We start from the raw sequence: 16,228 nt of genomic DNA, 5'->3' as shown, positions 1-16,228 counted from the left end.
GCCAAACAACAAAACTGACTCTATGTAGTCTCATCAGTTGCAAACTGTCACACTACATAAAGACATCACTGATCCAACAGGGGGCTAAAGTCAAGAGCCGGCTACAGCATATGATCAATATAACGGATGATTCACCACAGTGACATCATCAAGAAGATGGATAGGCCATGGACCTGAATAATGCACGTACCACGATTAGCATAGCAAGTGTGAAATAATTCAAAATGGATAGCTATTAAACACGAAGTTGACAGGAATATGGATTTGTAACCATAAATCGGTTTCATGATAGCTGATTAATCGGTGCATATACTTCCAAAACACAATTTGCTCTTAAAATAAAGAAAAAAAATGTCAGTAGCAGAGATGTCTTGAATTCCCTTGATTACAGGTAGAGAGTAAGAAGGTTCACCTTTAGTGATCTTTGGTTTTCCATTCGAGGCATTTCCACTGCTCGATTATGTATGCTACTCCTTCCTTCAGTGTTGCTCTCCTTTTTTGGCTGTAGTTCCATAGCTCAGGTATAACACACCTGCCACCGGGGTTGTACTCATTCAGCTCCATCAAAGCTGTTGTCACAGCTTCATAAACTTCATTTCCAAATTCGTTCTTCAGCTTTTTCAGTTTCTCATCCTCAGCATCTATTACTTCCTGCAAAGCCACATTTGAGAGTTAGGTGTGCACAAAATCTCAGTCAAAAGGGCAAGAAAGAATGACGGATATCAATCTCTCAAGGAGCAATGCAATCTGCACTACTCATCAGCCAAGTCATATCATGCCAACATGGCCACAACAACATAATCGAGAGTTACCGTAAATTAAGAAATCAATCTGTACCATTGTACTATAAGAAACCTTAATTGCTGAAGTCAGATCTTTACCTTATGACCTTTACTATCATCAGTCTTCACGATCTTAAAAGGATGCCAGTTGGGATCTCGAAGGTGATCCTCCCATTCTGAACGCAGCTCAGCAGATTTCACGTCAATTTCCTTCCCTCGAAACATTCTTTTAGCTGCATTTTTGAACGGGACATCATCCATTTCACCCATTCTCTTCACACCAATTGAAGTCCGAGAAGCCTTCTCCATCCAGCACTGCAGGACAATCAGAATATATATTCATTAAGTAGCCCCATATATATTCATTAGTAGGACAACTGATGGCACAAGCAAACACTTAAACGCATAGGAGTAGCAGATTGTGGTAAAGACAACTAGAGATCCAGTTAAGAAATGTAATGCAATTCTTACGTTTATTAACTCTTTCCGAGACTCCTGTAATTCATCATTGCTTTTACGCTCCTTGACAATGAGAGCTCGATTACGCACTTCTAGATCTTCCAGTTCTTTTTCTCTCTTTTCTAGCTCAACTTGGATTGCTACCAACTTGTCATCTACTTCCTCGTCTCCACCAGTTCTAATGTGTTCCATTACTTGCACAGCCCCTCTTAGACGTTCTAGCTCCAATTCCAATGCTTGCTTTGCATCAAGTTTCTTCTCCAATTCAATAATTTGCAAGTGCAGTTTTTCTTTTTCTCTCTGCGAGTTTGTAATTTACGTCATTGAGACGCAAAGGTCATAGTACCCTCCCCCCCCTCCAAATATATATATATATAATATATATATATATATATATATATATGGTTGTACCTTCTGCTCTTCAGCCAACTTCAAAAGATTTTCATCAGCTTTCTTTTGCTCCAAGGTGGCTTTTGCATTCTGTAAAAACAACAAATTGCTGAGCAAGTCACTAAAACTGAGATATTTGACGTTGATACTATGCAATCTTATTACTTTGATTCACCAACCTTTGATCATTTTTCATATTCTGAATCATGTGAAAGTAGTATTAGCCCTTTTATACAACACATTTATTTATTTAAGGCTGTCAATCCACCATCCGAATTGGGCTGTAACAAGTCCAGACTCGAATCACCTAATTAAGGCTTAACCCCTTTTCTACCATATTGAATACCCTACATTTATGATTTGTTGGCAGAGAAGAATAATAAAATGTTCAACTTGGTACCATTTGCTTCTCTAGCTCAAGCTTTTGTCTTTCATTGTAAGCCTCCAGATTCTCCAACTCTTTCTCTCGCTCAATCAGCTTTTGCTTTTGTACTTCTAGCCGTAATGCACTCTCCTCGTGCTCTGAAAATATCTTTTCAAGCTGAACACGCGCAGCCTCCTGTGTCTTCTGCAACTCTGATTAACGTCAATGGAAGAAAGTGAAGGAAATGAATGCAAAATTTGTAGCTAGAATAAAGAATAAAACCAAGAATACAACATCAAATCATCAAGAAGAAAAAGTTGTCGCAATTTTCGTTATGATACTGTGAGCTCATACCCTCGTTATACAATCGGTGCATCTCATCCTTTTGAGTCATCAAATTGCTTATACTTTGAATAGTTTCATTGTATTTAATCTCAGTATCCTTAATATGCTCGTCCTTAACTTCAATTTCATTGGCAAGATGGGAAACAAGCATTGAGGTTCTTTGCTTCTATTCTTCTTGAACATCAGCAATAGTCTTCAGATCTGCCTTCTTTCTAAGGTGTTCTCCAATTATTGTTGATGAGTCATAATCATCAGCGCGAGCAATCCACCCATACAACGTTGCACCCCTATCACATGCTTCATGGTAATCCCTTTTCCCATGATGTTCAGCTTCAAAACTCTTTTCAAAAGCCATTGCATTACAGAATCCTGGCCAGTCCTTATTGAACTCTATTATTGCATACCCTGAAAATCCTGTCCTGTTCCACAGTGGTTGCACCTTGAGTGGATTAAACCCTTTTAAAGTGAAATCATCCCTAAGCTTTGAGCCACTATCTCCAACATAACGTCCATCTCTCTTCTTCCTGGGAATATTAGCAACAATTCCCATCCAAGGATGCACAAATTTTTCACTTGGACCAGCACTTGCGGTAGGATCATCAGCCTTCTTCTTGATTGATTCACCTAATGGTTTCTTTATGTCAACATCACTGTCGATGTACCTCACCAATCCAAGATGTTGTCCCCTATCTTTCATTTTTCTTTTTGTTGAACCCTTGGAAACTCCTGAAGCATGCTGGTATAGGTCCTTCAAGCTGTACTTGTGGACTTTCCCAGGACAGAATGGGCAGCTATACTCTTCACCTGAAACTTCAAGTTTTTCATGACCATCTTTAAGTTTCGCGTACCATTGAATGCTGTAGTCTTCAACTTCTGATTCACTTAAATCAGTTTCCTCTTCCGAAAAGGACATGTTTCAAACAACCTGAATTAAATGAGACACCATGTTAGCAAGAACTATTACCAGAAGACTAAAGCATTTTAGATAACGGGGAGTGACTAGATGTGCAAAAAACTAAATAGCTAGGACGTTCATGATCCCTGTTTTGACTCTTTCTTCTACAAATATACGCAACTTATCTCTTAAATTAGCCAAAATGATCTGTATTCCATACTAGTTCTAAACTATGAAAATTGACACTCAGAACAAAGCACCATTTCAAACATGTAGGCTAAGGCCCTGAAAACAAGAAAATATGTTGGAATCCAGTTCTTGGCCCTACATACCTACAGAGCTTGAGAAGGAATAGCATAAAATAGATTTAACCGTCCAGGAAATGAAAAAAGAAAAAAAAAAGGTTCTTTTAATGGGAACCAAGAAATATGCGTAGGCTCTTTTCCCACCCTTGACTCTCGTATACTCTGTGTTCCGGTCTCATTTTAGAACGGAAAATAAAATATCACACGACATTATCACGTGCTATCTTTGAAGCACAAAAGACAAAAACATCAGGGAACAGCAAAGTAGCGACAGAAAATCCCATTTGTACCGCAGAAAAATTGTCAAAAGAAATCAAGAACAACATGCGACGGTCGAAGTCTCGAAGACCATCAATGGAAACAGGCACTGGAATCTCACAATCTTTTTTGACAGTTTACAGATCCTCATACCCAACCCAGAACAGAACAAGCTGCACTTTATTGCTATCTTTGAAGCACAAAAGACAAAAACATCAGGGAACAGCAAAGTAGCGACAGAAAATCCCCCCATTTGTACCGCAGAAAAATTGTCAAAAGAAATCAAGAAAAACATGCGACGGTCGAAGTCTCGAAGACCATCAATGGAAACAGGCACTGGAATCTCACAATCTTTTTTGACAGTTTACAGATCCTCATACCCAACCCAGAACAGAACAAGCTGCATTTTATCAGCATATATTATTACAATCCAAACAGACTACAGAGCACAGGCATATAAAAGGTCTATTTAACGAACTCTGCAATCAAAACCATCCAACGAGATGCAACTCCAAAAAAATGGATGAGGAAAAAAACAGTAAAAACCCAAAATATAAACAAGCGTCATATTACTGGACCCAAAAAAAAAAAAGGATGATTACAAACAGAGAAGAATGAAAGCTAGAAGAGAGAGCAAACCCAAAAAAATACGAAGAAATGTCAACAAACAGGGCAAAGAAAGAAAAAAACATCATACATCATATACACTTCAGAAAAATGATCAAATTCCGAGTCCCAACCTGGAGAAACCGCGAAATCAGAATAGCAGATTATCCTTTGAAATTTCACAGGAAAAAGAAAAAGGAAAATGTAAAATAACCAAACTAAAGAAAGAGACGAAGAGGTCTCTGAGGTGAGGTGATGACTGATGAACATGCAGAACTGGAGAATGGAAGGCGTGCCGCTGTTATGGAGGCTGGACAGTCCTGGCACGAGCACTAGAGCTGATACTCTTTTACGCAACAATTAATTACGGTACTTTGGGAGCATTGGTGAGAGGAGTTACGCGCTATGAAGCGAGTGACAATTTTAGAGCCGACACGTGGACATTCCGTGCGAGTATTGGTGGAGATTGGATCTCCGATTTTGGACGACGTGACGTGACTATGTGAGCTGCACAATCTTGGGTTTTAGTCGAATATGGGGTGAATGTCGGATCTTTGTGAGTAATTGCCACGTGGCCTTTGGTGTCGTCAGAGCAACTTCTGCACCAAGTTTCCTTCTTGTGCTTGCTTTAATTTTTTTTTTTTTTTTAAAAAAAAAACGTACATCCTGCCTTCTCTCTCTTGTTTTTCTTTTTCCTTTCTGGTTTTCTTAATCAAGAAAATTACACTACTAATCCATCATCTTCAATGAGGTTAGTATTATTTTCATGGTTATGTTTCTTTCTGCCTTTTTAGCGAACAGAATTGAAGTGTAGGGAAATTAACCAGCAAACAATACCCATGAAAGTCATAAACATCCAATTTATCCTGCAGGAAAGTTTGTTTGGATAGTGGGTTATTTCCCCCACTATATTTGCTTACATCACCATTATAATTTTCAATACAGCTTGTTATCTTCCCAATTACCTTTTTTATCTCACATACATCACATCACAAAAAGTGCTAAGTAAAAATATCTCAAATAATTTACAATCCAAACAAACTTGATATTATAAGTTTAATACAGTTTCTCCTGGAATTAATGCCAACTCTGTTTCTGTTTCTAATTTCTATAATGCAACCGGTACCAAGATATTATAAATGAATACATTAAAGAATTTACTGCTCCATCCATCCCATTATGATAGTCTTGATTTTTTTCACGCAATTTAAGAAAAATAAAAATTAGTAAACTTTATTAGAAGAATAAATCTAACATACTATTTTCTTGAAATACCCTTATATTAATATTGTAATTTCTCTAATATAATCAAGAAATTAAAGTCCCTCAAGCAACCCACACACATGTGATACGTTTGTCCATTATCTTAGAGTTCATATTTATCAATTTTGTGAGCAAACTAGGTGAATCTACAAAGGAAGAAACACGAAAGGAAATCATTCGTCGCACTTTGACATTCTTTTAGATAGCGTAGACTAATGCGGACAAAATAGGCAATTAATACAAGAAGCAAAATGTTGCATCTTCCATTCTATTAGAAACCGAAAGAAACTACCAGTACTTGGTATTGTCCTCCATTAGAAAACCGAAACTACTGGTACTTGCCTTTGTCTGGCATTAGAATCGCGAATTGTATCATGCATTACTATTGCAAAAATTTTACTAGTTGACAAGGGATATTTTTGGAAAGAAAAATTTGTAACCTACATACAACAGAATTCGGAGTTCGATATAACTGCCGGGAGAGTTCGTAGGAGACGGATTTGTTTTTTTAATGAAGCAGCAAAATAAAATGTCAAAAAAATGAAACCGACCCCCCTGCCCCTGCAGAAGCAGTTTGTGCCATCGACTCTTACCTCCTCCCCATACTTGCAGTTTGACCGCATCGTTCACATCTGAATTGCATCGTTGCACTTGCACTCGCACTCGACAAGTGGAATAATTGGGCTTCACAATCCACAGCCGCAATTCACAAGGTCATTGGGCTTTTCATGCTAACTAGATTTTAACTCGTGCAATATGGTTTACGATTATGAAAAAATTTAATACTTTTAATAAATTAAAAATATATAAAACTATTAAATAGGGTTAAAATGAGGAGAAGAGAAGGATAAATTCGTTACCATACAAGTCCATCTTGCTTCCATTTTCACGCCATAATCAATTAATCAATGCAAAATTTTAAAAATAAATAAATAAGAACGAACTAATGTAAATTAGAAGAATTTACACCTGTATTGTGCATTTCAATGGTCGAAAGGTTAGACGTCCAAATGCAATCTTCTTGGTATAATATTAAACCTACATCAAAAAAAAAAAGATTCGATAAATAAAGCAATTAAAAAGGCATGAAAAAAAGTAAGAACTAACCATGCATTCATAATAGTAAACAAACATACCACGCAAAAGTATTGCGTTCTCAAAAATCATTTTATACACCTAGAAAATCTAAAAGGGTGGTTCAAATATTTGTTAAATCTGCAGTACTCTAGCAATTACAAAATTGATGTATCAAAAGAATCACCACTAAATCGTGTCGTAAGTATGGGAGGGATTAGATATCTAAGTAGTTCTAGCTATAAACGATGGATACTAGGTACTGTGTAGATTAGATATCCCTATAGTCTTAACTGTAAATGATGGATATTAGGTACTGTACATATCAACCTATGTAATGTTGTAGATAACACGTTAAGTACCCCGCCTGAAAAGTATGTTCACAAGAATGAAATTCAAAGGAATTGATGGGCCCGCACAAGCGGTGGAGCGTGTGGTTTAATTCGATACAAAGCAAAGAACCCTACTAGAGCTTGATATGCCGCAAACTCTCTTAAAATAGAGAGATGCCTTCGGGAACGTGAAACACTGGTGGTGCATGACCATAACAGATATGGATAGACGTGCACAACCATAATAGATATGGATGGACGTCAAGTGGTTGATATTATCCTCCAGAACCATAACTTGAATATATCAAATTGGATCAACCATTAACGAGTAACACTAATGTAGGCGTATTTGGTCAGGGAGATGCAGAAATCTAAACTACTTAAAGCCGCGAAGCCTGATGAACAGTTGATTGTGCCGGTTTCGCTGTGGTTTTGCAGCTCATTTTGTCCTTTTTAGTCTTTTCGCGAGCTTCATGTAGTGCCCTTGCTTCTGCTTCCGCTTGTCCTCGTTGCTTTTTTTGTTGCTTTGTTCCCATTCTGCTCTTTCTCTTGGTTCGCCTGTAATTTTGTCCCCAATTTTGTCCTTTTGTTTCTCCTGGATCTTCCGCTGTTGCCTGACTTTACTCACAAATGTTAGCTTTTCTCCCCAATTTCGTCCTTTTCTTTCTCCTCCATTTTCTTTCTTCAAACTATAATTCTCTTGTAAGGATCGAAGACAACCTAAGAGAGGGGTGAATTAGGTGGTTTAAAAGCTAGCCAAAATATAAATCACCTTTTTTTTTTTTCTGAACTAGCCCTCTTTTTCTAAAGTACCAGACCAAGGAACAAATTATGATAAAGCGGAGGTAATTTAGAGCAGAAGAGATAAACAGTTAATGGTGCAAAACAGTGAATAAGAAGATGGAATAGCAAACCAAATCTCAAACTCGACTAGAGTTTGAATATCCCTTTATATTGTAAGCTCCTTCAAGTTGATTCAACATACAACCAATCTCTTGCGTACACGGGAAGGATCACTTCCTCCTTACCTCAAGATACACTTGATCAAGCAATGAAGTTTTACAATCACTCGAATAACCCTCACAAAGCTGCACTATAGAAGAAATTGAATCACACTTGAAAGTTAGATGAAGATCACACAACTAAGAGTACAAATCTTCTTTTTGGAGTATTCTTATGCTTGAATCACTCAAGATCTGATGTAGACTAAATGTGTATCGATTCTTTTGGTGGTTGACTTTTATCCTATTTATAATAGACCAAAAACATCTTCAATTAATGCCACTAACGGACACAAGGCAGCTGAAGAGTGAACTAGCCGTTAGTAGTGTCGGACGTCCGGTAGGCTGGTTTTGTGCGTCCGAACGCAGGCAGTGAGTTCAAGAAATTTTCTTGAAATCTTTAGGATGTCCGGCAGCATCAGAATATGCGTCCGACCATATGATGTAAAACTTGGAATCCTTCATTAATTCTTTCGGACGTCCGGTGCTTCTAATGCTTGTCGTCCGAAGTGTTGCAACGCTTGTCGGACGTCCGGTGCTCAGGTATTGTGCGTCCGATTGAGGTTAGAGATCTTAGAGGTGCTGACTTATCAGCTTCGGACGTCCGAGGATAGGTTCTTTGCGCGTCCGAAGATACTCAACGGTTATCGGACGGCCGATAGGATGTATTTGTGCGTCCGACAGATGTTTTAGCAGATGCTTGGCCTTTGAACCTGTTTTGCTTCATTTCTTGACCAAAAACAAACTTGGAAAAACATTAGTTTTATCCACTTGTTTTGTAATCATCAAAAGGTACGAACAAAGATAAACATCTCTCTTCTCTTTTATATTTATTATGATTTTCATTAATCAATAAATTAATTACTCAAAAAATATATATATTAACAAACATATTGATTTTGTAAAAAAAATGCCTCGAGTCACCTTATTGTAATTTAAATTTCTGTAACACATAAGCTCATGTACTATTCGTTGACTTTGAATAAGATATTCATTAATCAATAAATAAATTACTTCATGATTAGATAAATATAATGAGCTAACAAGCGTTAGTAATTTTTGACATCAATAGGGCTGCAAAAGAATCGAGCCGCTTGCGAGCGGCTCGAGTCAAGGTCGAGTCGAGCTCGAGCCGGCTCGAGTCAAACTCGAGCTCAAACTCGAGTTCAAAATATTAAGTTCGTTAGCTCGCGAGCCGGCTCGCGAGTTTGAATATATATATTTTTTATTTTTGTTTTTATTTTTATTTAATAATAAAATTACGTATATTATATATATATTTTTTATTTTTTATTTTCATAGTAAAATTACGTATATATCCTTAATATTTTATTATTTATTAAGAAAAAAATATTATTTTATTTATTTTTTTAAAAATAAAATAATTATTTTTTATTTTTTTCAAGCTCGAGCTCGGCTTGACGTCATTCGAGTTGAGCTCGAGCTTGAAAATTGCCGGCTCGTCGAGTTCGAGCTCGAACTTGATAAAATTTAGTCGAGACTCGGCTCGATTAGTTCAAAACTCGACTCGACTCGGCTCGTTTGCAGCCCTAGACATCAATGATCTAATAGACTCTTTAAAATTGTGTTTTTTCTCCATAACACAGAAGCCCATGTACTATTTGTTGATTTTGAGTAACATATTCATTAATCAATAAATAAATGACTTCATGATTACATAAATATTAATGGGCTAACAACCATGATTAATTTTTCATATCAATGAGCTAATAGACTCTTTAAAATCGTGTTCGCTACAAGGAATGTAGATAATAGAATATTGGCCGATATTTGCACATAAATATTTCTTGCATGAAGGAAGTGTCGTGTTGTTTACCCCATAGTTATTAAACCCGGCCCGGCACAGTGGTTCAACCGGTCAACCCGATGAACTGGCCATGAAATCGAACTGGTTTGTAATTGGATCGTTTGTGCACCAAATCCGTTGACTTTTCAACGGACCGGCGGTTCAACCGAGTTGCTCGGTTGAACCAGACAGTTTGTAAAGAACCCAGTTTTGGGATAAAAATGATTAGAAAATGCTCCAATGCTGATTAAACCCGGCCCAGCCTGGTGGTTCAACCGGTCAACCCGATGAACCAGCCATGAAACCGGGTTGGTTTGTAATTGGATCGTTTGTGCACCAAATCCGTTGACTTTTCAACGGACCGGCGGTTCAACCGAAACCGGAAAGTTTGTAAAGAACCCAGTTTTGGGATAATCATTGAGCATAAAAGCTACGCGCACTCACCACTAGCCTAGCAGCTCACTTGGTGCTTATTCATTCCTTCTATATTATATATTAGATTTTTATTCTTATTTTCTTTCTTCAAAACAATATTTGTTTGGAATCTTTTAATAAAATTTTATTATTCTTTAAATTCTATAAATTATGAAATGGATTTAAAAAATAACATATTAAACAATTCATTTTAAAAACAAATATTATTCTTAATAACCTTTTGTGCTTAAAATTCAAAAATAAATTAGATAATTACACTTAGATAAAATTTTATACTTGAAGTTTGATGGATTACTAATTAAATTTAGGTTTTGTTAATTCTTATAAGAATTAATGATTCTATAATAAATTGGACTAACTGAGTATTTACTATAACATAGTTTATTTTAGTTTTAACCATATCAAAAATTATAAAACATAATATTTAAATATATGTAGTGACCTACCGGTTGAACCACTTACCCACTGGTTGAACCAATAATCCGTTGACCCACCTATTTCATCGGGTTCCTCTCCGGGCTGGGTTTAATAACTATTGTTTACCCTGCTCAACGACAACAATTATTCTATCAACCTCTTTGACAGAGACTTCATCCAGCAATCATGATCAACAAATGTTCATTACAGCTTATGAGACATAACAGTTATATTCCCTTAAATTATCCATCATTTATGTAATGAAATAAAAAATTTACCACCAACTATGAAATTCCTCTCATTACACAACTTCACAAAATTTTACCATTACCGCCCACTCTAAATATTTACAATAATAACCACACATATATAAACAAAAAAAAACAGATAATATAAACAACATCAAACAATCATAACATACATTTCCTCACCCAAAATATATATATAAAAAAAATTCATTTTCTCAAAAATATATATATCAACAAAAACTTCACACACATCCAATAAATATAAATCAACTACACCAATCTATCTTTAACTTCCATTCATTCACCAACCATTTTCTAAAAATATCCAATAATTTCTTTATATTCAAAAAAAAGTTATAATTAATTCTATACCCTTTATATATAATTTATCTTCCACAATATATATATTAACAAAAATATTTATTCTCTAAAAAAATAACTTGAATTCTATAATACAAACACAGACTTATTTTCACTACAAAAACATATAAATATATTTTTATATCCTATTTATTACCTATTTTATATATCTCCACTTTTTTCAAAATATATTTTACTCCAACCAATTATTTTTCACAATATAACATAATTTCTCTCTATTTCAAAAATACTCCTTAAATAATATTCATTAATAACTGAATTATTAACTTAAAGTTCTTCCATTTTTAAATTAAATAACATAACACAAATGCAACTACCATAAAACACTTATCAACAAAAAATCCATAGCTATTTAATAAATACAAATTAATTATACCACTTTCCATTACCTTCCATTAACTATATTCCAAAAATATTACTTCAATAATATTTCAAAAACTAAAAAATTCAAAAATATACAACCAAAAACCAAAATTAAAAAAAAAACTTTTCTCTAAAATTATAACCTACATTATCATTAAACAATCAACAATGGACACCCCGCGAAACTCGCGGGGCACCAGGCCTAGTAGTACTTTAAGATCCATTATGTGTATAAGGTCTTTTGTTCTTCTTGGCATTTGTTATTTTGACACAATTCTTTTTTGTTCTAAAAAAGAAACAGTTTGAGAAAGTTCATTAGGCCGAAATGAATTTCTAGACTTGCGGTTGCTTGTTTATACTTTTTATACGAGATGCTGGAAATCTCTTTTACCGAATTGCTAATCATAATATATAGATCTTGAAGAATCCTATTTGACTTTCACCCTATTTCTTTATTTTTTTTCCAACCAATTTGGGGCTATGGGACTATATTATTATTGCCCGATTTCAATGTTATAAAATGGATCAATGGTTTTTTATTCCAAAAATAAAAATGTATCAATAGGATTTCAATTTTGGGGTTAATTTGATATGAGAAGAAGATTTTCCATTTTATCAGTAAGGAATGTTTTATATCTGAATTGTGATGATAGATAATAGGTTTATCTATTAATATATGATCAAAGGAGATAGATACTGCTTGCGTTAAAAAAAAAAAAGATAAATTCTCTTATAAAATAAGACAAATTCTAATTATTGAAAAAGAAAAAAGTTGAAAATTATGAAGAGAAAAATTTGAAAACTGAGGTAATTTTTTTTTTGGAACGTAAGATTTTAAAAGATTTGTGATTAAGTGGATAGAATATGTTTATTTTGAATGTGATTAAGTGGATAAGAGATATTTATTTTGAAAGTTTGGAAAGAATCGATGTTATTAACACTAACCAATTAAAAGGGACTATCCGAAAGAAAACTGGATCCATAAATACTATTCAATTAGGCATGCTAAGTAAGAGTGGGAAATAGATCCAATTAAAATTTCTATTTTGAAAGTTTAGAAAGAAGCGATGTTTTTGACACAATTAAATGGTCAACCCAAAAGAAACTTGACGGTAAATACTAACATGCAAAGTAAAAATGAGAAACATATCTAGCTTAAATAACTACTTTCATATATTTTGGACTTGTTCTTAGCTACTTTCTTTCATATATTCATAGTAAACATTGGGTTTCTTCACAATTGATTAATTTGGACTTGTTCTTAGCTAATTATATATTATGATTTTAGATAATTAGTTTTTAGTAATGTTCTCATTTATTTTTTTTGTTCAAATTGTATTTTTCAATAATCCAAAAAGCTGAAATCCATAATCAACCAAAAGTAACTCTTGCTAATTCTAATTATTCTTTGTAATCACTTTCAATAATCAAATTTTGTAAAGTCTAAAGCAATCAAGATAAGGCCTATAAGATTATAAATTCTGATTTTGAATAATTAATTTTTTCGCTTTTGATTTTAATAAAATCATTAGCAAGCATTCAAAAGAAGTAATCTATTGAACCAGCACCCAAAGAATCAAAATCATCCTCAAACTTCTAAACTAAAGCCAATTTCATCCTCCATCTTTTATTTGGGTGCTTTTAACCCCTTAACTAAAATTTAGTTATCAATTTCACCCTTTTACAATAGCACCACCAATTTTGATCTTTTCAACAAAGGGTTCATCACAAATTTTGCTTTTCTTTTCTTTTTTTTTTTCCAAAACAATCTCCCCATACTGCAAAAGCTTTTCTTCATTTTAGTTTATGTTTTCATTTAAAAATTATACAGGGGCGGATTTAAAGTGGGGGCACGGGCCCCCACTGCCTCCCTTAAATTCCTATAATATATCTACAATTTTGACATAATTTTAAAGGTACCCCCATAATTTTTTTAGAAAAAATGTGAAAGAATGGGTCACAAAATTTCTATCATTCACTTTCTTTCTCTAGTTTCCATTTTCCCACCAATAGGGCCGCCAAGTACCAATTATATGTCATTCCTTTTGGTTCCCACTCCCTAAGTTCCCTTTACTCCTGTGGTCCCCTATTTTCTTTCACAACTGGCTCCTCTTCTTCCACACCCAAGCCAATTATTTTTTCTTTTTATCACTTCATCCAATTATCATTTACTTCCTTTGTTCCCACTCTCTAATTTCCATCTAACTCTCGGTTGTCCCCATTCCCCAACATACATAGGAGAGCCATTTTTTTCCACAACCAAAGCTTGTTACTCTTTCTTTTTATCACTTTATCTTATTTAGAGATTGCACTAGAATCAATTGATCTTCTAGGACTTGGGTCCGCCACATTTTGCAGCTCTTTTCACCAACTTTAGGAGACCATCAAAATCAGGTTCTAAACAATTACTTATTATTATTATTATTTTAAATTTGTTTGCAAATATATTTCTAGAGCATGAGACTATTACTGTTTTAAAGAAATTTGAAAATTGATTAGTTAATGTAATAACTAATAAATGGGTTATTTGATAAATATTTTAACTTGTAAAATGGTGATTTTATGCATGAGACTTTTTTTTTGCTTAAAAAATTAGAAAAAGAGTAGATAAAAAATTTTAGTATTATTTTTGCCCCCACTAAGATTTTTTTCTGGTTCCGCCCCTGAAATTATATTTCCTTCTCTATCACAAACCTAGCCTGCATTTTGGGACACAAAACATAGATGGGCAGATTAAGATGAAAGAAATTTTCGAGTGGATTCCATTAGAAAAGAAATGGAACAAAATGGACCGCAAATACGGTCAAGGCACTAGTAATAGCTAGAGCTGTTAATCGAGCCGAGTATTTGGCTGCCAAGCTCGACTCGAGTTTAATTCGAGCCGACCTCGACTCGAGCTCGTTAGAAAAATGAGCTTTAAAATGTGTTCGAACTCAACTCGTTAAATGTACATGTGGCTCGAGCTCAACTCGTTTATCACAAACGAGTCGAGCTTTACGAGCTCGAGCTCGAGCTCGTGCAAATTAATCTTAATAAAAACCTATAATTTTTAATTTTTATAATTTTAATTTCTAAAATGACAAATATGCCCTTTATTAACGAGCTCTAACGAGCTACTCGAGTATCAAACGAGCCGAGTAACTAAACGAGCATGTTTCGAGCTCGAGCTCGACTCGTTAACCAAAATTAACGAGCCGAGCTCGAGCCTTAACGAGCCGAGCTCTAACGAGCTTTCGAGCTACTTGATTGACTTAACAGATTAGCCTTATGCGGGTCGTCATGTTGCAGAAGATAAAGAAGCAATAACTGTGAGTTGGGTTTTTGTGTCAGGAATTGGTGTTTGACGGGTATGTGAAAGCTCACATGAAAAAGGTCCTGCCAAAACTGGCTTCTTCAGCTGCAATTCTATTAACCACTGCGTCTTCTGTAAATTGTAAATTGGGAGTTTGAACCCTATTAGCGGTGAAGAAGTCCAAAGAAGGTGCCAAAATACTCCTTTGACCTAATCAGATTTTTATATCTATTAACTTTTTATACACACTCTCTTTAGATTCCACCTCCTCTATATCAGGATGGATTAAATTATAGATATGTTATCATTGCTTTAAAAAAAAACTACAATTGCATTTGCTAATGTGCAATACCGCTTGTTTACAACTACTGCTTGTTTACCTTTAACTGAAATAACAATGGTTAAATCATACTAAACTAGGGGAAGGGTTAGGTTGGGTGGTACGGGGAGGAAGTGTAAGAAGAGGTCTCGAATTCGAGTCCTCCTGCTTACACAAAAAAAAAATCATACTAAACTAGAAATATTTTATTCATTTTGAAAATAAAATAAATATTTTTTTTATTTTTAAAAATAAAATAATTATTTTTTATTTTTATTTTATTCATTTTGAAAATAAAATAAATATTTTTTTATTTTTAAAAATAAAATAATTATTTTTTTATTTTTAAAAATAAAAAATAATTATTTTTTTATTTTTTAAGCTCGAGCTTGAATTCGAACTTCGCAAAATTAACTTGACACTTCGCTTGATTAGACCAAAATTTGACTCGATTTGGCTCATTTGCACCCGTAGTAAAGGTGGCCATCTCCACTCTAGGTAAATGTGGCAATTCTCGACACGACTAAAAAATATGACTCAAATTTAACACGAAATTAGCAAGTATGGCTTTACTCTTCATGGGTTTGGATTAAATTCAAATCAGACTCGAATGACCTACTAAGTAAACATATCCAATTTAGGCCAACATGGGTTGACCTGTTTGATCCATCTAACCCATTTAATATTAATTTTATAATTTAATTAATAAATTAGAGGCACAAAGTAAATAAAAAGAAGTTATAAATTATTATTACGAGATAGAATCGTGAATATTATGCTTAAATAAGGTATCTTATTTGTGAAAGTGTCATTATTTTGTTTTCTATTTAGGACTTTTCGTACAAAATGAAAAACCAAAAAATTACCACAATATTGGGCTGCAATTTTCTAT

At 34.3% G+C, this 16,228-nt stretch overlaps 2 protein-coding genes across 2 annotated transcripts; both read right to left on the bottom strand.

Moving 5' to 3' along the window:
* Positions 1-414: 414 nt before the first annotated feature.
* Positions 415-2,491, bottom strand: LOC113712227 (factor of DNA methylation 4-like). Its single transcript, XM_072067215.1, has 6 exons — positions 2,350-2,491; positions 2,032-2,207; positions 1,653-1,721; positions 1,254-1,541; positions 882-1,097; positions 415-651 (listed from the first exon to the last, which is right to left on the bottom strand). The coding sequence occupies exons 1-6, from the start codon at positions 2,489-2,491 to the stop codon at positions 415-417; spliced, it is 1,128 nt and encodes a 375-aa protein (XP_071923316.1).
* A 15-nt stretch (positions 2,492-2,506) lies between these two features.
* LOC113711606 (protein INVOLVED IN DE NOVO 2-like) lies at positions 2,507-3,253 on the bottom strand. Its single transcript, XM_027234766.2, has one exon. It carries the CDS (start codon positions 3,251-3,253, stop codon positions 2,507-2,509), a length of 747 nt encoding a protein of 248 aa, XP_027090567.2.
* Between the last annotated feature and the right edge of the window lie 12,975 nt (positions 3,254-16,228).

The sequence above is a fragment of the Coffea arabica genome, chromosome 10e (assembly GCF_036785885.1).
Source record: "Coffea arabica cultivar ET-39 chromosome 10e, Coffea Arabica ET-39 HiFi, whole genome shotgun sequence".
Taxonomy (NCBI): domain Eukaryota; kingdom Viridiplantae; phylum Streptophyta; class Magnoliopsida; order Gentianales; family Rubiaceae; genus Coffea; species Coffea arabica.
Note: the sequence above shows the minus strand (reverse complement) of the source record. Positions and strands in the feature narration are given on the sequence as shown.